The 23476-nt window shown below is 30.5% G+C and overlaps 1 protein-coding gene across 1 annotated transcript in view; it reads left to right on the top strand.

The window, feature by feature from the left end:
- Positions 1–23032, top strand: part of LOC106457515 (xenotropic and polytropic retrovirus receptor 1-like) — a 29448-nt gene extending 6416 nt beyond the window's left edge. The window contains exons 3-16 of the mRNA XM_013916941.2: positions 1592–1693; positions 1837–1936; positions 3728–3908; positions 5479–5580; positions 9859–9939; positions 11390–11468; positions 12399–12586; positions 13473–13652; positions 14447–14594; positions 16976–17176; positions 18856–19025; positions 20577–20710; positions 21434–21619; positions 22900–23032. Of these exons, the coding sequence (XP_013772395.1) occupies positions 1592–1693; positions 1837–1936; positions 3728–3908; positions 5479–5580; positions 9859–9939; positions 11390–11468; positions 12399–12586; positions 13473–13652; positions 14447–14594; positions 16976–17176; positions 18856–19025; positions 20577–20710; positions 21434–21619; positions 22900–22966 (1919 nt within the window). The 3' untranslated portion in view covers positions 22967–23032. The remainder of the gene's footprint in view (positions 1–1591; positions 1694–1836; positions 1937–3727; positions 3909–5478; positions 5581–9858; positions 9940–11389; positions 11469–12398; positions 12587–13472; positions 13653–14446; positions 14595–16975; positions 17177–18855; positions 19026–20576; positions 20711–21433; positions 21620–22899) is intronic.
- Positions 23033–23476: the final 444 nt, after the last annotated feature.

Consider the following 23476-nt stretch of genomic DNA (forward strand, 5'->3'; position numbering starts at 1 on the left):
AAAGAAGAAGGTGGAAGAGACGTAATGTTTTGTTCTTAATAATTTCTATAAATTACCAACAGAAGAGGGTGGGAGAGACGTAATGTTATGTTTTGTTCTAATAATCTCTATAAATTACCAACAGAAGAAGGTGGGAGAGACGTAATGTTTTGTTCTTAATAATTTCTATAAATTATCAACAGAAGAAGGTGGAAGAGACGTAATGTTTTGTCCTTAATAATTTCTATAAATTGATATTGCATGTCTTGCAGATATATTTATGAAAATTTGAGATTTTGTGTATGACTACTGTTCTTACTTTGAAAATAAAATAAATATGCTACTAGAGAACATTTATGTGTGTTTCAAACTGTTAAATATATTTTATCTTACTTTACTAAAAATTGTGCTTTAATTATGCAACTTTTTTAGCTCTGTAGTTATTGAAATTTATAGAAATTAAAGTTTTTCCTTGTTTTAATTACCATAATTCTGTGAAAATTGAATAAATCAATTGCTTACCAACCATCTAATAGCTGAATTTTGAGTAAGTAAAGGATAAATTAGGAATACTAGTCATTTTATTTAACATAAGTTATATAATAATGCAAAGTCTTTGAGAAAGGAAGTTTCCAAGAGAGGTGTGTGCAGTGATAATGGTGATTTAAAATTTCTGCCATTAAGATATCAAAGAAACGTGAACTTGTGTTAACTTTTTGAAATGGAATTGTGCAGAATAAGTAATCAAATAAACACACATAAACTGTGGATCCTTTTCAGTGCTGGCTAAGGAGGTCAGAGATGAGAACAGATTGTTTGAATAGTAAAATATTTATCCATTTTGTTGATGATACTGAAAATTTGGTAAGGGTTGGTACTGTTAAGAATGTTTCTCTGGATCAAAAAGATGTTTGCAGATTTAATGAGAGAGAAAACCAGAACATGGACAATGAGTTTGTTGAGAAGTGTAAAGAAATGCGCTTATGATACAGGAATTTGGCAAGAACTTCTTGAGAGGATCATTCATCTAATTTCTGAAAAAGAACAAAGTCATCAGCTGAGTGTTTAGTGTTGACTTGAAACAGTAATAAACTTTTAGTTTTTAATTTATAAAAAAAAATGAATTTAATGTTAAGAAAGTTTTTGATGAGACTAATCTGCATTTGTTGCAGCTCTGGTCTCTTTACAGACAACCTACTAAAATTTGATTTAAATTTTTTGGGGGGCTTGGATGATATCTGAATTTGGATGGTCTTTTTTTTTTGTGCAGGAAAATATTATAAATGCTGTTTTGAGTATTAGGAGTACTAAATGTAAGATTTGGAAGCATATGATGAAGATTTGCTTTGTAAAAAATAAAAAAAGAAGAAATTTTTACTATATAAGCTTGTGGAATGTTTTTATGACAATTAATGCATGTAGCTTAAATTCTTTCAAATATTCTTTGGATATTTATTAATCTAAACAGTGCCTCTTGCATTAGTTTTACAATTACTACACCACAACTGTGTTTTTTGGTAAGTTCTTTCCTCCAAATTACATTTATCTAGTCACATTTTTCTTAGTAGTTAAACTCAGATTATGTTATAAACTATATTTGTATTTCTTTCAGTTGTGGAACGAAGAGAAATTACTCAATACTTTGCAAAATTTGATGAAGAATTTTTTCACTACTGTGATAAGGAATTGGCAAAGATAAATACATTTTTCTCAGGTAAGTGGCAAATCAGTATCATTCAAAAAGCTATTATATCTGAAAACTAAATGAGAGAAAGATAAAAAAAAAAACTGTAAGAGGTGACCAGGTGAATTTATCCTGTGGAAATTATACTTTATTGCTTTTCTATTACTTTACAGAAAAACTAGCAGAAGCTACCCGCAAGTTTGGTAATATAAAGACAGAGCTAAACAATTCTCTTGAGGTTTCTGGTGTAAAAAGTGAATCCGGGGGAAAAAGGTAAAGTCACTTTAATAAACGTTTAAAAATAAACAATACGTGCATTATAGAACAAATAGTTGTTCACCTGTTTAATACAACAAGTTTAATGAAAATACAAACTTCTTTTAGACCATAAACGTTTTTTTTTTTATATTGCTTATAGAATGTCTGTAGTTGGATGTTTCTGGGAAGAGTTTTAAATATTTCATGGATGGTTTTGTGGATATACAAGAACACATTTATTTATTATCTCTTAATATTAAATTCACAGTTAGGAAAATTATAGGTCTAGAGATATTACTTTCTGTAACTAGCCTTTGTGAACTTCTAAAGATTTTAAGCACACAGTTCAAATCGTCTTTTCATTATTTCTACACTCCTGTGAAAACAAATATAACTGTTTCCACATATAGATAAATTTGTAGAGCAGTTTTATTTTCATTTTCTGTTCGTTTCATAGCATACCAATGTTCATTCTGGAATAAGTAGATCAAAACTAAATATAATACTCCAAGAGAGGAGCAGTTAAAGTGACAATAATCTTATTTTGTTTATAATTAAAAGTTTAGTAAATAGATCCAAGTAGTCAGTTAAGTATAGTCACCAAACCAGGCATGAATGAAAGAATTAAGCTTTCCTTAATAATCACACACTAGTCTTTTTTATTCTTATAAAACATGCCACCAGTATTCTCATAAAGTTTTTTTTTTTCTAAGTTTTGATATCATAAATTTATGAGTTTCCACAGTCTAGATCTCTCACTAAGCCTTTTGTGATCTTTCTTAAAGTAATATTCTTCTGTGAAGTTTGACATCATTATTCAAATTTAGGTAAGTTGCGGCCTGTGTTGCAAGTAACAAAATTAACAATAGAAAATCTTCCTTAGGTACCTCCTAATCACATTCATGGCCAGGTGGTTAGGGCGCTCGACTTGCAATCTGAGGGTTGCGGGTTCGAAACCCCATCACACCAAACATGCTCGCCCTTTCAGCTGTGGGGGCGTTATAATGTGACGGTCAATCCCACTATTCGTTGGTAAAAGAGTAGCCCAAGAGTTGGCGGTGGGTGGTGATGATTAGTTGCCTTCCCTCTCGTCTTACACTGCTAAATTAGGGACGGCTAGCGCAGATAACCCTCGCGTAGCTTTGTGCAAAATTCAAAAACAAACAAACAATCACATTCATCTAGTTAGAAAACAATCCGTTTATTATTTTCAATCCTCTTTTTAAGCCTCTCATCTGTAATGTAAGAACTCTTAGTAATTAACATTTTTGTAAAATCATACTAGTAGTTTTCTAAAAGCCAAGATAAACAATATTCACATATCTGTAACATGATATTAATATCTTACATTTGATTAAAATACTCTTACAGAGACCTTAACTTCTTCATATCTAAAAAAATTAAAATATCCTCAATTTTAATTAGTACATTGCATCCACGAGGACTATAAAATGTTATTTTAAATGTCAATACTTTTTCCTAATGCTTAACCTTCATACTTATATTGCTACTTGTATCATTTGATGAGCAGATGGTTTTCATAATTTTATGTGTTTAAAATAGATAAAGGTATATATTTTCATTATATTTCATTTCCAGTTGGTTTAATTAAAATGCCTTCAAAATGTTTATTAGTAATGTTTACACGTACAGAAAATAACATTTTTTCTAACAAAAAAGGTAAAGAAAAATATGCATTCTGGACTTTGGATTTCAGAAGTTAAAAGAAGAGTTTAAAATTTGCTGTTGTTCAAAAATATCAGTGCTGATTTCACATGTTTATGTATTTCTATCCTCAAATCCTAGGTTAACATTCAAGCTGAAAGCCCTGAACAGAGAAACTCATAAGCAGGTCCAAACCCAAACACGAAAGATGCATGACCTAAAGCTTGCATTTAGTGAGTTCTATCTAAGTTTGATTCTCCTACAAAATTACCAGAACCTCAACTTCACTGGTTTTCGAAAGATTCTGAAGAAACACGACAAGGTAGGTTTTATGAATCTAGTATGAAAAACATATTTTTACGCTTTGCCTTTTATTTCCCCAAAAAGCTCAAAAAGAGAAATTATGCTTGAAAAACAAATTTTTGAGCTTTGCCTTTTATTTCCCCAAAAAGCTCAAAAAGAGAAATTATGCTTGAAAAACAAATTTTTGAGCTTTGCCTTTTATTTCCCCAAAAAGAGAAATTATCTTGAAAATATACAAAAGTATGCCCTTAAATAATGCTTTTGTTACGAAATGTATCTATATGGCTTTAAATGATTGAAATCTAAAAGATTATAAACTCTCTTTGAATTGTAATGTTAAAAGCTATTGTTTGATATTATTGAAATTGTGTTGATTTGGAATTTAATATTTTATCGGAATCAGTTTTATTGGGTTTTAACTTTCAAAAGTTTTGCGTTTAGAAACTATGCAAAATCCCTTTAATTATCATAGAAGAAAGTACTTTATTGCTTTCAAAGTGATGGAAACATTTACAGAATCACATTGTAAAATTGTGTGGTGTAACACAGTAATATGATAGCTAGAACATAAAAACTTTACAAACATTTAGGCCCAGCATGGCCATGTGATTAGGGTGCTCGACTCGCAATCTGCTGGTCGTGAGTTCGATTCCTCGTCCCACCAAACATGCTCGCCCTTTCAGCCGTGGGGCATTATTAAGTGACGGTCCATCCCACTAATCATTGGTAAAAGAGTAGCCCAAGAGTTGGTGGTGGGTAGTGATGACTAGCTGCCTTCCCTCTAGTCTTACACTGCTAAATTAGGGATGGCTAGCGCAGATAGCCCTCATGTAGCTTTGCACGAAATTCATAACAAACACTTTTAGACGTTGTCAGGCTTTATTGTTACAAAATAAATTTTTGTCATAAAGAAAAACTAATATTGTAAAGAAAAACCTATTGTATAATGACATTATAAATATTTAAATGTTCCTGAAAACTGTCCCCTTCTGTGTTAAAATAGTATTATTTATACTGTTTAATGTTTAAATTTTGCTTTGTTTTGTCTAAGGCAATATATAAAATTCTGTTTATTTTTCAAAAATGGAACATTTTTTAATAATTCTTGTGTCTGTAACCACTGAAAACATGCACTGAATAAAGTTCAGCAGAAGACTATGTGTATTGTATATTTTTTTATTTATAATAAGTAACTTTCTGTCTTACGGTGTGACTAAAATAAAATCTTCTTAACAAATTGATGAAGTTAAAAAAAAAAGCACGCTTAAGAATAAAAACATTTTTCAGTGTGTGGTACAATTATTTAACAGCCTGACCAACTAAAATACTAACTTCTTATAGCAGTTAATTCACGTGCATTATTTTAGAAACATGGAATTGTAAATACATTATTATGGGCAGCAACATGAAAAATAGAAACATTAAATTTCAGTTTGATGAAGATTGTAATTAGTGCATCAAGCACTTGTGTAACTTGTTATTCCGCGTATGTGGACTTTCAACCAAAAATTATGTTTTTTTGTGATACAGAATTGTTCAAAATAAAGTTTATTTCCTTGTTTAGCAAATAAACATAATTGTTTTTACAGTTATTTGGTACCGATGCTGGAGCTAAATGGCGACAAGCCCATGTGGATGTGGCACCATTTTACTCTAACAAAGATATTGACAAACTCATTCAAGAAACAGAGGTGAGTCCAATTTGATCTTTGAAGTGGATTGTATTGTTAAAACTACATTAAAAAATATGACACTGGTTACTTCAGTAGCATCTATACACAACTCTACAGATATTTATATCTAATAAAAAAAATGTACGGACAAAAAAGGATTGAACGTGCGACTTGAAGGAAATCAAGCGGCCAAACTGGTAGCTACACTTATAGCATTGATAAGAATTTTACAGCAAATATTCATTCATTAGTTAGCCAGGCCATGTGTTTTGTTCAACTTGGGGCATACTGGTCGTCTTTAATCCAAATGACATAAAAACTAAAAATGGTCCACTTTTACTCTTATGTGAAGATGTAGTAAAAATTTCAGAACAATAGCTCACGTGACTTTCTTGCATAGGCATGCACAAAAATTTTGGTCAAATATGTGAGCAGTTTTTGGACATGTGGCTTATACTTAGACCAAATTTGACACGTATTGTAGGTTGTAAAGATCTATCAGTATACCAAATTTGAAAAAAATCCATAAAAGTTAATTATGTTTTTTCTATCAAATGAAGTTTCTGTACTTTCATTGAGAAGAAAAAAAAGGAAAAATTCAATCAAAATTGGAGATTTCTTATCTCTTATCTTTCTTAATGAATTGCCATGAAATTTGGTATGTGAAGTAAGATTCCAGTAGAGAATATCCACTGAAAATATGTGATAGTTTAGATTACTACAGTCCGAGATACAGAAGATGGAAATTTGCTAAACTCCTGTTAATCCACAGTGTGTCTTGATCTAAAGATTAATACAATAAAGAAAATATAATAAGTATTGAACTAATTTCAAGTTTATATAGGAAAAATATATTTCAAGAAGTGTATAGATCTCAATATGCTCATATAAAATTAAGATATTAGTTAGACAAGAAAAGACAATCTGGTTTTATTGTGCAAATGAGTAAGTGTAATTATGAAGGAAAACACCATCACACATAGGAAAAACTTGTAAAATGATATACAAATGTTAATATCATTTAGTTCATAAAAATGTATACTTGCCTAGTGTATGTAGAAAGTTTCCTGTTTAAAACTAGTTTTTTCTAGAAAAATCACCTTGAGTTTGTACAGAAAACAGCACTACTTTTTTTTAGTAATTAATAGTACCATTATGTTTTAGTTTAGTTAACTATCAACAGGGGTAGATCAAAGTGCATGTCATAACCTTTTTTTTTTAGAGAGTTACTTTCACAACTTAAGTAAACTTCTTTACTATCAAAATATGTCAATAAACTTGACATCAAAACTAGTTTGTAATTCAAATTTTTATATTTTCCAAGTTTTGATTCCATAATTTCCAAAGGAAATATTTATATAAGTTCTCAATTTTCACTTCTCTGTATCACATGATACTTTTTCTCTCCAACTTACTCATTTAGATATTCTTTCCACCCTATTTGAGATTCTAATTTTTAATATAAGTTACACATTTATAGTAAAGATATTACCAAGACATAACCTTAATATATAACCTCCAATTCTTGCTTTACTAAGATATAAACCAGAAAGTCAAACCCACATGTTACGCCCTCTTATCACATCTTGTCTTTTGTAATGGGATGCTGTGTAGGCCAGTTATTTGGAGTTTCAATTAAATCCAGTTATCAGTAGATTTATTTAAATCTAGGTTTACAGTCACAAGTGAAATACACAAGTCAATAACTCGAGGAAGTTTACAGTTAGAATAAAAAATTCATTCTGAGACTGAGATTCAAAACACAAACAACACTTTACTTCAATATCTTAAGATACTCTGCTACATCAAGATTACTGAAGGTATCTTGAAAAACTTCACTGTTAAAATTACGAAATTCTTCAATCTGAGCAGATAACTGTCCCTCAACTAAAGTTTCAGTACTATCCATTAGATTTATTAATATAACCAGTAAGTTATCAATTAACACATTAAGTGAAATATGCTCAGATATAATTAATACTAAGCAATTTACATCCAATTCCTAACTATAATGGTCAACCGAGAGAGAGATAGCAGTTGTTACTTACATGGAACTTGAGCAGGATAGGTTTTAAAGTTGACATCTTCATCAGCATTGCTTCAGGATAGACTGGCAGCAAGACTACTGGCTTCTTAGGTGTTGCTGAAGAACTCACTTTTAGCCCTAAACATGTGTTTTTATACAAATTTCTTTGGTATTCTTACAATTCTCCAAGTAGTGTACACATCCAACTTGCAAGTAGATCTGTCACTTCATTGGATGAATTTTGTTGACTCGTCTTAATAATCAGAACTAAAACAAAAACTAATCCGGTAATTGGTTATGATTGAAGAGAGTAAATCGGCAGCCTGTTTCCATGTATTTCTACTCATCTTCTTCAGATCAGAGTTCTGTCAAGAATCTCTGATTTCTTTTCTAAATTCTTTTATACAATTTGTCTTCTTCTTCTAGTGAAGTTAAAGTAAACTTTGTCATAGCTTTCTTTCTGCTATGGTTGCATCTGTTTTATGTCAATAACGTAAACGGTTGGTCCCCAATACCTCCTGGAAAGCATCTTAGTTTATGCTTGACATATACGTTTCCTTTCTTGGTCAAGTGTCATTTCTCTTATGCATTAATTAAATGTGCACAGCTTTTCTTCATATTGTATGTATATATGTATGTCATACATGGAATTTTTATAAAATTATATTTCTCACTCCTTGAAGTATTTGCAAATGGTGTAAAATGCCACAAATGCTTCACTTTCATAATGTCAATAATTCTCTCAGACATTTGCTATTACATTATTTATAACCAATAGATAAAGAAGATTTTGATTTAATGATTTCCTTATAAGGTTAGCTCATTCTAATGACAGGTTTTCATTTATTCTGCTTATAGTTTCATTTTTCTCTATCATCAAGTCACTTCGACCAACCAAAAGAATTAATTTAAACAACTTATAGATTTATTAAAAAGCCAATTAAATTATAATAGTTATAGGACATTATATTCTGTGTGTGTATGTGGTATTATTTGGTGTTCTAAATTAAATATTTGAAATAAATAAAAAATCATTAAAGTACTAACAGAATCCATTCCAAAGATAAGGGTTAACATTTATAGATACTTTGAGATTTTGACTGATAAAAAGATAAAAGATCCACATATACTAAATTTCTTGTCTTGTATATATTTTATTTATTATTATTATAAAAGTAATTAAAATACAATAATTATAAACTTATTAGGTTAGATAAGAAAACTTGAATGAAAAAAAATAAATTGAACAATTTCACTCTGCAGAATGCGTGTGAGCTGTTTATGCATGATGAAATTCAGTACTTTGTTTACCATAACTTGCAATATGATTTCACTGGGCAACATTGATTTTTACCCTCGTTTAATAGTTGAACATGGTTCAAAAAATGAAAAAGGGGTAATTCAGGTTTATTTTGATTTTTTGTTCGCTGTGGTTACAAGGTCAGTCAAAAAGACCGAGCCCATATACAGCATTAGGGTAGGTAAAATAACAGATAAAATATATAGTTTTACTAAAAAAAATTGATATTCATTTAGGAGTGTCTAGAGGACATGCAAATGAAAACTGTAAGGTGAAAAAGTATTTTTATTCTTAATATAAAAATCATCTTGCATTCAGTAAAGGCTTTGAAAATTCACAGACAAATATTTAGTAAAAATACTTAATTAATAAACATGATTTTTTGTATAAAACACATTTGAAATGTTTATTAAAAGCTTACCAAATTTCAGGAAGATACACTTGGTAAATTCTGAGTTATAGCCTGTATACTTTTGTGGTTACGAGTTCTGTTAAAATGACTGAACCTGTGTACAGAGGATTAAGAGAGAAAATATTACCAGTTAATGCCTTGTTCGAGAGAAATTAGGATTGTTTGTAGCTCTGTGGATAGTGTGTATACTGTCTCTCCATTGTTGAATTGATAGAGATTCAATGCATTATTTCATCTTTGATATCTCTCTGTGATTATTTTAGCTATATTCCTGAGGATAACACATTGGATTTCAGTGAATGTAGAAAGGAAGATCAAATTGACCCTTTTTATTTTATAATCTTTTACTAATTCAGTGGATCAGATCACATAACAGATTTTATTACATTTATATGTCTTTTGGTATTAAAAACCATGTCACCATTAAAGGTAATTGTTTTTGTTTTGTTTTTCAACTTAGAAATGTTTAGATCCAAAAAGTTTTTCTGCTACTATTTTGTTTTCCATTAGGGGAATTTTTCAACCCTGTTTCTCAAAATTGTCTTGTGTTCTGAATAGACACTTTTCACATCAGAATTGGAAGGAGGAGACAGACAAAGAGCAATGAAAAGATTAAGAGTTCCTCCACTGAATGATAAGGTAACCTAAATTTAGCACAGACTTCTTTAAGTATCAACTAGAAAGTATGATCAGTTCCTCAGTTGAAATTCTATTTTGTAAGTGTTCAGGTAAGATTTGTGATCAAATCAGAGAGTGAAAAACACCTTGAAGAAGACACTTATGGTGAAATGTGGTTCTCAGATATAGAATACTAACAAAGATCAATTGGTGCTTTTGCAAGGTCATAAAAATCTAACCCCCCAAAAAACATAAATAAATAGAAAGAAAAACACAACAACAACAAAGTATGTGAATTTCATTTTAATAAAGTTTTGTAGAACACAAGAAAAGTTAGCAGTAGTGCTCGATTTGGAAGATTCAAGTGGTCTCCAAGTAATAGTACTTTATTGTTAAATTGAATCAGTTGAAGAGGCTTAGATTTTGTCATTTCAATATAATTATCAATAGAAATGCTTTCTGCTTAGGTTCATATGTTTATAGAGCTCACAAGAAGTGTGAGTGTTTCGATAATAAATGTTTTACATCATTTGACTGGTGAAAAGAACCAAGTATATGTTATTGAAGTAGCAAAACATAGAAGTCTTTAAATCATTGGTGATGTCACAGTTAATCTTGTCTGTAAGTGACAAAAAAAGCAATATATACCTGAACAAATAAGTGCTTTAAAAAACGGATTTAACCCAAAACTGGTAGAGTGGGATTAGAATGACCCATGTTGATTTTTCCAGTCTATATTCCAACTTATCCAGTTCTGCTCTCTACCCAATATTTTCTGTACTCTTTCTGCAATCATTTGAGCAGAGCAGATATGTTGTTGCATTTCTCTTGTTTACTGTTGTAATTGTTTGTAGGTCATTCTGACCCCACAGTATTATAAAGATAATATTTTTGAAGTTTATTACACATCATTTTGACCCACCCTACCACGTTTGATACAAATATTTTACCCTATCAGTTGATGGTTAAGACAATAATTTTGAATTCTAAATTATTTAACAGTGAATCAACATTTAGTGTTTGTCATGACATTATAACTTCAGAAGAAATTTCAATAAAGAATGAAGTGTTAAAAATATTTTAATTTGTATTTATTGAAACTTACCAGTACATAAATAAAGTTCTAAACTACAGGAATCACACACTAGGCTGTGCTGGTAAATGCATGTGCAGTTAATAATTTTTTGTTTACTATTTTGATTAATTTTGTTTTATTAACTAATCCAAAAATGAGTCTTAAATCATAAGACAAAAATTTGGTAACTAATAAAAGTAATAATGTAAATTGGTTCGAACATACGAGTCCTGTTGTGATTGCTGTTAAGATGAGATTTATATGACTTTGCTAATATACGTATAGATATATTTATATAGATTCATGTGAAATCTGATTGAATAGAAAAGTAAGTATGACTTCAAAAGTTACAAGCTTATTGGTTAATTAATAGCGCATTATCTCTGTTTTGTATAGCAATCACCATGGACAACATTTAAAGTGGGCTTATTTTCAGGTGCCTTTCTAGTGCTTATAACGACTGTAATTCTGTCAGGTGAGTGTCATTAAAAACCACCAGTATGACAACAATATGGTTTTGTCGTAAGGGAGAGAAAACAAATATAAATTGAATTATCAGAATTCAGTCCTGATAGATTAAAAACTTCAATGGAATATCCAAAATAGTATTTTGATCTGTTCAATTATCCTGTCTGTGCGTAAAGATTTATCCAAAAAATTATTTAGAAGTGTTTTGTAATTAACTTTGACAGTTTTCATAAGAATTGAACCTAACTTTCAAGAGATGTTCGTTAAGCTGTGAATATTGTATATCTTAAGCTCTCTTTCTAAATGTTATTGCTTTTTGTAATGAAACAGATTTTTAATTTGAATATATGCTCGAAAGAGCTTGATGTTCAATGAATACTTGTCAGGTACTTGTTCACAGTCTTGTTGATAGTTTTAATATTTATTTTATTTATATATTTTCATCAAAGCCAGAGATAATTTTGTACCCTTCTATATTTTATTTTAATGAAAATTAGTAAAGCCAAAATAGATTGTCCCTTGCTTTATTCTTATTTTATTTTTAGTAAAACCAGTAATGTTGTTTGCTGTTTTAATTTACTGCTTAGATGTTTTCAGCAAAGCAGGTTTCATTTTTTTTATACTTTTTTTTTGTTGTTGTTGTTTTTATTTTTAGGTGTATTCAGTAAAACCAGTAATGTTGTTTGCTGTTTTAATTTACGGCTTAGATGTTTTCAGCAAAGCAGGTTTCATTTTTTTACACTTTTGTTTTGTTGTTGTTGTTTTTATTTTTAGGTGTATTCATTAAAACCAGTAATGTTGTTTGCTGTTTTAATTTACAGCTTAGATGTTTTCAGCAAAGCAGGTTTCATTTTTTTACACTTTATTTTTTGTTGTTGTTATAGTAGATGTATTAGAAACAAATTAAGAATGAGTATTTGTTTTTTGTTATTTCTAGGTGTATTCAGTAAAACCAGGGATGACTGGCGTATTGTTTTTCGACTGTACAGGGGAACTCTGCTCATTATTCTTTTTATGTTCTTGATTGGTATTAATGTGTATGGATGGAGAACATCGGGAGTGAACCATGTATTGATATTTGAGCTGGACCCAAGAAATCATTTATCAGAACAGCACTTGATGGAAGTAAGATTCTTAAATAGCTGCAAATTTAATTGAACTAAAACTGCAACAAAAACTAAAAAATGTTGTACAGTAGAACTCGTTTGATAACATTTCCATATCAGGTATCATCATAGAAACCATCCTCTGAACCCTTTCTAACAATTCAATGTCCTTTCGGAGGGAAGGAGCCCAAGCCTGAACATTATAAGCTCCTTAGATGTGTGTGTTCAATATTTGTGTACATACAACCTAAAACCTATTTTCTCTGCCAATAGCAACAGCACATTGCTTGGATGGCTTAAGAGACTGATCAATTAGAACACCGAGATCTTTTTTCTTTCATAATACCGTTAAAAATATTACTTTCAGAATTGTGATTCTAATATAAATTGTGATATCCCTCATGCATTACCTTGCATTTATTATAATTAAAAACCTTCTGCCATTTATTTCCCCAACTCGCCAAATAATCCAAATCCTTTCGTAAGGCAGTAACAGCCAGCAACAAAACCACAAAAACGACCTTGATATGGTTAAAATTATCCATATTGTCTCTTCATTAACCACTGATATTTGTTTATTTATCTGCTGTTATTACTTTTTAATATACAAATATGGTTTACTTAAAAGGCTTTTTCATGTAAAGTTGTACTTAATTAAGTTTTGTGACTGCCATACTGTAGTTTATATCTTTTGAGTCAACTTGTTGTAATGGTGGTCCAGAGGCTATTTAATTTTTTGTCTATAATGTAACAAGTAACTTTTGTCTTTGGTGAAACAATTATTTTTATCATTACTTATCTCTGTAGTGCAATCAGCCTCTTATTCAACTTTGATGCTACTTACAAGAAAGTAATAGTAGTTTGTTATTCTGAATTCCTCTAGTAAGTGCATTAACTTTTTTCAGATGGCAGCAATTTTTGGGGTTTTGTGGACAATCAGTGTTCTTGGTTTCCTCTACAGCAACACCTTAGCGATTCCTGCTTATGCAAACCCATTGACTCTGGTGATTGTAATGCTTTTATTTCTAGTCAACCCAGTAAAAACTATGAGACATCATGCTCGATTCTGGCTTCTTCGAGTCCTTGTAAGTGAACATTCTACAATTATTTCCGAATAATCAAATCAGATGATTATATATTATAATATTTCTGTATTCTAGGTTAGATTCCAGGTAAAAAAATAAACAGAAGGCTATGTTTATTACTGCTTCAGTTAGTTAATCTTGGGCTTGTGTAATTGTGGAGACAAAGCTTTTTGGGAATCTTCTACTTAGTAAAATACACAGTTAAGAACTAATAGGCCCGGCATGGCCAGGTGGTTAGGGTGCTCGACTCACAATCTGAGGGTCACAGGTTCAAATCCCCGTCCCACCAAACATGCTCGCCCTTTCAGCCGTGGGGGCATTATAATGTGACGGTCAATCCCACTATTTGTTGGTAAAAGAGTAGCCCAAGAGTTGGTGGTGATGACTAGCTGCCTTCCCTCTAGTCTTACACTGCTAAATTAGGGACGGCTAGCGCAGATAGCCCTCGTGTAGCTTTGCGCGAAATTCAAAACAAACAAACAAACTTGAAGTTCGGCATTAGTTCTGTAACCAAATCTACTTTTTTCCCTCTGTTATATGTCTTATGACTCAAATCAAACTTTATGTACAGTAAATTACTAATATTTGATTATTTTTTAAGTGGATAAACTGTTTGGTAGATCCAGTTGATCTGTTTTTGTTTTTTTTATAAATTCAAACTGTAGGTAATGAGTACTTTGGCCTCACACAGTATTTAAAATAAAAATGTCAGTGAAAACACTGCACTGTGACTTTAGTTGTTTGGTATTGGATGGATAAATAGTTATATTTTGTGAATATGGATTTTTCTCCAGGGTCGAGTAATAGCTTCTCCATTCTTTCACGTGGGATTTGCTGACTTCTGGCTTGCAGATCAACTGAACAGTTTAGTGCCAGTTCTGGTGGACTTTGAATATTTCGTCTGTTTCTATGTCAGTACCCTAGATTGGACAGAAAATAGTGGTTTGTATTTTGATCAAATTCTTTCATCTCTGAAGCTGTGTGTTTTTTTATTACTACAGTCTGTTTGTTTTTATAAGCATACAAGTGTGTGTGTATTTATTTACTAGCTTTCTTCCCTTGCTTACTCATGTAGTGCAGTGTTTCCCAAAGTGTGTTATGCACCTCTGGTGGTACACAAGATGATTTTAGGTGGTACGCGGACAACTTTTTTATTTTGATAGTTATATATTTATTTTAATGTGTATTAGAAAAGAATTCTAAGAAAAAAATAAATTTGAACACAGTTATTACATTATCTGCTGACAATTAAACATTAGCTATTATTCAGAGGACGTGCGCTTCATCTGGTCCACTCGTTGGCTAGTCGCTATTCCGAGAGCATGCGCAATGACATACCAAGAACCATGTTCGTTAGTTAGTGTTAGACAAAGATTCTCATTCTTTGATTGTGTGTCTGTGCTCTGTTTTATTTTATTTTTCTTTTGAACCCATCATGGATCAGCGGTTAAAAACGTTATATTTATTATTACTTGTATCATGAATTCTGAAGTTCTCTTCACTTTCTTATAACAGTATCATGTTGAGATGAGAAAAATAATGTCTTGAAATAAATATTATGGTAAGTGATACTGTTTTTCTATTTATCCTAGTGTTATGAAATTTCCTTTTAAAATAACTTTATTTAAATCAAAAAAGTGAGTCGATTTAAAGAAAAATATTAACTAAAACGTAAATAATAGTACAGGTGGTACGCAGGTATGGCAAAAATCGTGACGGTGGTACGCGAATGACTGAAGTTTGGGAAGCACTCATGTAGTGAATAGTATTATTATTATTATGACCTAATTTATGGATGTTTCCACATTTTCACAAGCTAACATAATATACACTGTGAAGAGGACGAGGAAATAAAGACTAGTGTAAGATTTTTTTTTAAATCGTTAAAAATTTTAGTTTTTTCGTGAAGATTTTTAATTCCTGATCATTTTTTGTGTGCAAGTATCCATTGTAAAACTATTGGACTACAGTGCCCTTAATACAAAATGTTCTATATTTGAAAATCTGATCTAGCATCTTTCACAAGTTGGTAAGATTGTGAGGGATACATAAAATGTACTTGAAATCCAAAAAACAACTATTTCTGAATAATTTTGTTGTTGAATAAAAAAAAAAAATTACAATTTAATGTACATTTCTGCATTTCCAAAAAACCAAATACATCTAATCTCAGAAAGTAAAGTTTTTGTTCTTTGCCATTAAAGACAATAGAGGAAACTTGATAAGTTCTCAGAGTTTTATATACAATCCACTACAGCTTTTAAATAAGGAAAATAAACTTTCCTATATTTAAAATGTGTTGTTATTAAAACTTTGTGCCACACTGGAGACAACCTAGTATTAGGCTGTAATCAGCTTATTTTTATATATTTCTTTAAGTATGTTTTAACTCGCGTATAAAACAGTTTCATGGAAGGAAGAAGGTAATTGATAAGAAATAGTCTTCCGATAATATTGGTATATTTTCATGCTCTGTTTGAACACAAACTTTTCATAATTCTTTTAACACCTCCCATTTGTATACAGGCTTTTTTTATCTGTTACTGGTATCATTCCCTAGTGGCACAGCAGTAAGTCTGTGGGCTTATAATATTAAAACCTGGGTTTCAATAGCCCTTTGTGTAGCTTTGTGCTTAATAACAGACAAACAAACCAATACTGCTATCAGTTATTTTATAAGTAGTAAACATTGAAAACTGAAGAAAGGTTAAAACTAAAAAAACTGAAGGTATGTCTTGCATAATTATATTTATAATTACAGTTTATTGTTTGATTTTGTAGCTGATTTATCTTAATCTTTTCCTCAGTGGTTTAATCATACATCACATATCACACAAGGATTATACCAAAATCATAAAAAATAAGGTAACTTTTATAGAATTTATCTGTTTTGTTTTCAAAGTTTCATTTTATCCATGGATTGGTTTTGGTTAATTTGCTCAGACCTTGGAAGATTGAAGTAGAAATAATCCTATAATTTTCAGATTTTGTGTTAACTCTGCCCTCATTTTAATGTAACTTAAATTAATTATTAAAGCCATACCAGTCATACTGTACACACAAATTTTAATGCATTCTTTATTCTTGAGTTTGGAGGTAGATAGATTTCTGATTTCCTGTAACTTTTGAAGGTGTTAGCTGTGAAGAACATAAAATGGTAAACTGTGATCTTGCACAACTAGAAATAATCAAATTTCAGTGATATTTCAAACACTTTGAAGGTCAGAAAAACATTTCTCATATTTTAACATACATAATAGACAGTAAAAAAAATACGAGTAGGACTTTTTATAACCGAGACTAAATTGTGATGGACATTTCAGATGTTGTTCGTTGTATGGACAAACAAGTGGGTATGATATTTAGACCTATTGTAGCCTGCCTACCTGCATGGTTTCGATTTGCTCAATGTCTTCGTCGCTATCGAGACACTAATGAAGCTTTTCCTCACTTGGTAAATGCAGGAAAATACTCCACTACATTTTTTGTCGTTACTTTTTCAACCCTCTTCAATGTATTTAAAGGTAAGAAACGACGATCGTAGATTAACATGATTACAGTTTATTTTCTTGTCCATTTCTAATTATAGAATTGTAGTATGAGAATGGTTTTATTATACTGACATATGTGAAAATAATTTCTCTCTTTATCTTTTGAATTAGCTGATGGTATTGTAAGTTGCAGAAATCAGTCATTTGGTAACCCTTACAACTTATCGACTTTTTTAGAACAATCCAACTTTGGAACTATTAAAAAACGTTTTTCTAAACGTTTTTCATTGTGCTTTTTAATTCAAAAAATAAAGATATAAAAAGAATGTATATCTTTGTGTTCATATAAATGATACCTCCAAAATTAACTGTATATTTTACGAACTAGTTCTCTTTCTCATTATTTTAACAGTTTTGATCAATCTGTTATCATCAAGGGACTGCAAAGCTTGAATGCTTGAAAACCAGAGATGGTTCTTGTTTTAATATTTATATATATATACCATAGTTGTTGCAAACAAATTTTAGATTTTGGGGTACTGATTCTATGGTTACTTAAAATAAGTGAAGTTAAGTAAATGTTTTCTTGTGAGATTTTAACTTAAACATTGTTTATCTAAATGAACAGATAGTTTATAAAATATATAGAACCTTTTTTTTATTTTCTCTTCTAATTATTTTTATTTGAATTTAAAAAGCTGTTTACTCAGATGGTCTTGTTTATGTTAGTATGAGACTCCTCTGACTTCTTATCCAAAGTTTTGTCTTTCATCTGTGCACTGATCCAATGACAGTAAATTGTTGAAAATTTTGGCAATGTATACCTCATACATTTACAGAGAAGCAATCATTTTTAGATTATTCTATCACTTTCTAACATTTCATGGTCAAATATTTGTTGTTGTTGGGTTTTTGGTAATTATTTGATTATTGATGCATCACTCTTATGATAGATTTTTAGTGAGAGTTGTATATCAATAACATGTTTTAACTTTTGTAAGTCATTTCTCTTCAACATACATTAATTAAAAGCTTTTTCTACATATTTTAAGGTTTAGTCTTGGTACTTTAAAAACTACAAGTCTAAAAACTTTATTCATTAATTCTAATCTCATAACTTTACTGTTGTTATCTCCAAATAACCTTCGTGAGTTCTGGTTTTAAATGAACGTGCCTTGTAAATGGAAGCATATTTGACTATCTGTAGTGGCTTAACTTAAGATCTGTTTAAACATATTGGTCAACTACTGTGATGTGATGTTACTTTTTGGGCTGTATATCAAAAGGCTGAAGGCTCACACTGTGATATCACTAAACATGCTTTGCATTTTCAGCTCTAGGAGTGTTATAAAAATGACACTCAATTCTGTTATTTGGTTCAAGCCCATCTGAGAGTTGGAGTTGTTGACCAGATGCTCTCCCTCTGAATCTAGGGGTCTCTGACCTGGCTATTTGGCTCATGTGTTACACCTGGTGCCATTAAGGTTGAAAATACCATCACATTTTCTGTGTAGTTGCTTTGTATTTTTGCTTAACATGTACTGTAACTTGTGTTGCAAATTGACCAGTAATAGTGAAATATATCATTAACTATCTGTTAAACAGTTGTGTAATTAGTAATGTTAAATTGGAGGAGAGGAATTTGTCTGAGATGATAGCCTTTTCCTTCTTCACAGACAGAGTTTATAATGAAGGATTAATCTTATTTGCAGATAGATATGAAGAGTCTGAATACAACCCTTTTTTCTTCCTCTGGATCGTATGTGCAGTGTTTAGTTCTTGCTATACGTACATCTGGGATATTAAGATGGACTGGGGGCTCTTTGATTCAAATGCTGAAGAGAACAAGTTTCTCAGAGAAGAAATTGTCTATTCTTCACCGGTAAGACAATAAATGTTAGAAGAAAGTTATTAAACTATTATACTTTTAACTAGTGGCTTTAACCAGACAAATCACATATTTAGTAAATTTTAAGATATATATAAAAAAAAAACAATTCACAATATCCAGGCCCGCCATGACCAGGTGGTTAGGGTGCTCGACTCGCAATCTGAGGGTCACGGGTTTGAATCCCCGTCACACCAAACATGCTCGCTCTTTCATCCATGGGGGCGTTATAATGTGATGGTCAATTTCACTACTCGTTGGTAAAAGAGTAGCCCAAGAGTTGGTGGTGATGACTAGCTGCCTTCCCTCTAGCCTTACACTGCTAAATTAGGGACGGCTAGCACAGATAGCCCTCATGTAGCTTTGCACAAAATTCAAATCAAACAAACAAACACAATATCCAATGCAAATTTTTTGAGATACAGCAAGTTCTGAGTATGCATAAAAGTCTTCTCACAAAACTCACTGGAAGTTTCATACCCAATTTATTTGGGATATAATTATTGGTAGCCAAGACATTTCTGTAACTCGCCATTATATTGATTCTCATTACCATACTTTTAAATACTTCAAAACTGTGATATTAACCAGTACCCCAACAATAAAATAAAACTGAAAGTCTATTCAAAAGAAAATAATACTTAAACTTGAAACGACTAACCCTAAAGACCTCGACAAAGGCTGAGCTTTTTATGATTATTTGCTACACATTAAGTAAAAGGAATAATAAAAACATTTTAGCAGGGATGGGAAGATACATATATACATCAAAAATAAAAAACAGAATAATGCATAATTCAAATACAGTACAAAATGATAAAGCATGCTTTTTGCAAGCTTTAAAGATAAAAGTTGGGATTATTGTAGCAAATTTCTACTGAGCTATAACACAGACTTTTATTCTCTTGTTATACACTGTTTCATTGTGATGTTAAGAATTATCTCACACAATTTTATTCTTGTGTTATAAACAGTTTCTATATAACATTTAAAATTCAGAAAAATGTATTATTTTATCACGAATTTGTGAAAGCAAGATATATATATTTTTCAATTTAAAAGTGTTCTTTTTGATTAACAGTATGCTAAAACAAAATAAAAGGTACCCTTTATTTCTTATTCTCTTGTTATAAGCAGCTTCTATGTAACAGTTGAAATTCAAAATGGAGCCATTATCCAAGTTTCTTTAAGTGTGTGTGTGTGTGTGTGTGTCATTACATACGGTTGCCTTAGTACAATTTTATTACCCTTCAAGAACTGTGCAATATCTAAAAAAAACTCGTGTTGAACCTAAAAGCAGAAATGATGAACAGTAAAATTTACTTTTTATTGCATACAGAAATTGTACACCTGCACAAAAATGTTTCTTTTACTTATAAAATCTTTATATAAAAATCTTCATCATAGATCTATTTATAATTTGTTTAAATCAAATTATAATTTCTTCTCTTACACATTTCTTGAATCACTTAAGCTCTAAGAGACAAGGAACTGTGAGAATGAAGTTTGTTAATCTATAACTTATGTGTTTTCTATATTTTTTAGGGTTACTATTATTTTGCTATTATTGAAGACTTTCTTTTGCGATTTGGATGGACAGTCTCAGTATCAATGGCTGATCTTGACTTGATTAACAGTGACTTAGTTGTTTCTATTTTGGCCCCATTAGAGGTCATGAGGTAAATATTGCATGTTTCAATCTTACTGATTGTTAAACTCCGTGTGTTTAGTTATACATTGCTTTATTACAGAAGGATTACATAAAAATGTTTGTAAATTTAAGACACAAAGATTACTGTATACCTCAGCAACTGAATATTTACATTCCTCTATTACAGATGGATAGAAACTACTTAAAAGATACAAATTGGCTTAAAATAAAAAAAAATTCAAGCTTGTTTCTATTCCAGAAAAATAAAGGTACCGTAAAATCATTGCAACAAGCACCCTTATTTTTTTGGTTTTCTGTCTTTGATATGTACAAATAAGAAAACTTCAGCCTTGTTACGGTGCTTGATATTATTAAACGAACAAATAAATGAATATAGTTAAAAACAACAACCATTTTTTGTTTACACAATAAAAATAATTTTAATTTCAGACTGTATACAGTCTATACTGCACTATACATGTTTCAGTGTTTCCTCACATCAACTTCAGGTTGTTATTTTGAATTGTATTTATTTATTTTATACTTTTTTTTTTTCACAAATGTGCAAAAAAAAATTTATCAATGTAACATAACTGATAAACACATATTATTTTGTCATGGATTTACAAAAGTACAAATATATATATATATATACATATATATTTGTTCAATTTAAAAGTTTTTTTTGTTTTTTTTAAGTAACAGTGTGCTAGAATAAAAAAAAAAGATGCACTTTTCTTCTTTGAATAAGGCGTTTTGTCTGGAACTTCTTTCGTTTGGAAAATGAGCACCTGAACAACTGTGGTAAATTTAGAGCAGTCAGAGATATATCAGTGGCCCCGCTAGACTCTAGTGATCAGGTTTTAATTTTGAAAATGATGGATGAACCAAATGGTGTCATTAACAGGAAGAGAAGAGATAAAAAGAAAGGTCACAAGTAAGTAACTATACTTTACCGGATTAACTGAAGACTGTTTTTTCTTTGTAGATAAAGTTATTTCAAACTATCTCTAGCTAGAAAAGAAATTATGTTGGCATAATTTGCAATATTTAAGAATTTTAGCTATTTGAATGATAAGAAATAAGTAGAATCTTCTATAAACTACATACTGAAAGTAAAATAAAAAGTATTAAAATTAGTTTGTTCAATAGTAAACATAATTGAGGTTATTTTTCTTTCTCTTACTTGTGTAAGTTACATGTGAAAATAACTCGCAAATTAATTACTAATTTGATATTAAGTTGTAGATTTTCTTGAAGGTGTCTTGTTTTTTATTCTTTTATTCATATTAGTAAGTCTAAATTGTGATTTGTATGTTAATTCAAAACCATTAAAAAACTTCTTGAAATTTTATAGGTTTTTCTGTTTCTGCATGATTATATTATGCTTTCTTTGCCTGAAATAATTTTGTAATAAAATAGCTTAAGAATTATTTTCCCATGTGTGTATAGACAACAAAACATTCGTTGTGTGCAATAACATCCTAAATTTATTTAAAGTAGTTTATCTGGAACTTTTATAATTTGAACAGTGTGTAAATGCATTGTGTGAAACTTGTTTTGTTAGATAAAAAATCATGTGGAGCTTATTTGTAAAGGTAAGGCATCGTGTGAAGCCTGTTTTGTGAAGTAATGCATTGTGTGAAACTTGTTTTGTTAGATAAAGAATCATGGGGAGCTTATTTCAAAAGGTAAGGCATTATGTGAAGCTTGTTTTGTGAAGTAATGCATTGTGTGAAACTTGTTTTGTTAGATAAAGAATCATGTGGAGCTTATTTCAAAAGGTAAGGCATTATGTGAAGCTTGTTTTGTGAAGTAATGCATTGTATGAAACTTGTTTTGTTAGATAAAGAATCATGTGGAGCTTATTTTGAAAGATAAGACATTGTGTGAAGCTTGTTTTTTAAAGTAATGCATTGTGTGAAGCTTGTTTTGTAAAGTAATGCATTGTGTGAAGCTTGTTTTGTAAAGTAATGCATTGTGTGAAGCTTGTTTTGTAAAGTAATGCATTGTGTGAAATTTGTTTTGTTATATAAAGAATCATGTGGAGCTTATTTTGAAAGGTAAGGCATTGTGTGAAGGTTGTTTTGTGAAGTAATGCATTATGTGAAGTTTGGTTTTGTGATAGAGATTTTTTTTCTTTCTAAAAAACCTAATCTAATATATTCAATTTTCTGTTATTTTTCAATGTTTCTACTGTAGTTTTTTCTCTTTAAGGCATAGAAACAAGCTTGAGAGTAGGATTCTCTTGGAAGGAAATGACATGGATGATCCTGAAATTTAGCGAGTTATTAACCTGAATGACAAATTTGGCTTCCAGTGTTAGAGAAGTATTGCCAGTGTGATATACAATACCATTAACATATTTGAAAGTACATTATCAGACCAAACCACCTAGGATCCAAGCATTCAGTTAATACGCATTTGATTTATGTAAAATTAGGAATTTTGAAATACACTAAAAAATAGTACATAAAAATCTGGTATTTAATATAACTGTTACAAACTTCTTTGTATAATTATTCAGATATTTTCAATGTTTCAGACTAATACAAATTTTGTAATGACATTTCAAGGTGTATATCAAAACCAGAAGTGATCATGGGAGTGTAAGGCTCTCGGTTATTATCCCAGTGGTTCAGAACTGTATGTGAGCATATACGTCAGCTCTGAACAAAACTTACCTTACTTGTTCGAGGAACCCACTTTGAGACTAATAATGGCTGGAGACGGCTTGAATGGGTAATGAAGAAAAACTTTAATACAACAGCAAATGTACAACGTTTCGACAAGG

This window comes from Limulus polyphemus, unplaced genomic scaffold, assembly GCF_000517525.1.
Source record: "Limulus polyphemus unplaced genomic scaffold, Limulus_polyphemus-2.1.2 Scaffold341, whole genome shotgun sequence".
NCBI lineage: Eukaryota > Metazoa > Arthropoda > Merostomata > Xiphosura > Limulidae > Limulus > Limulus polyphemus.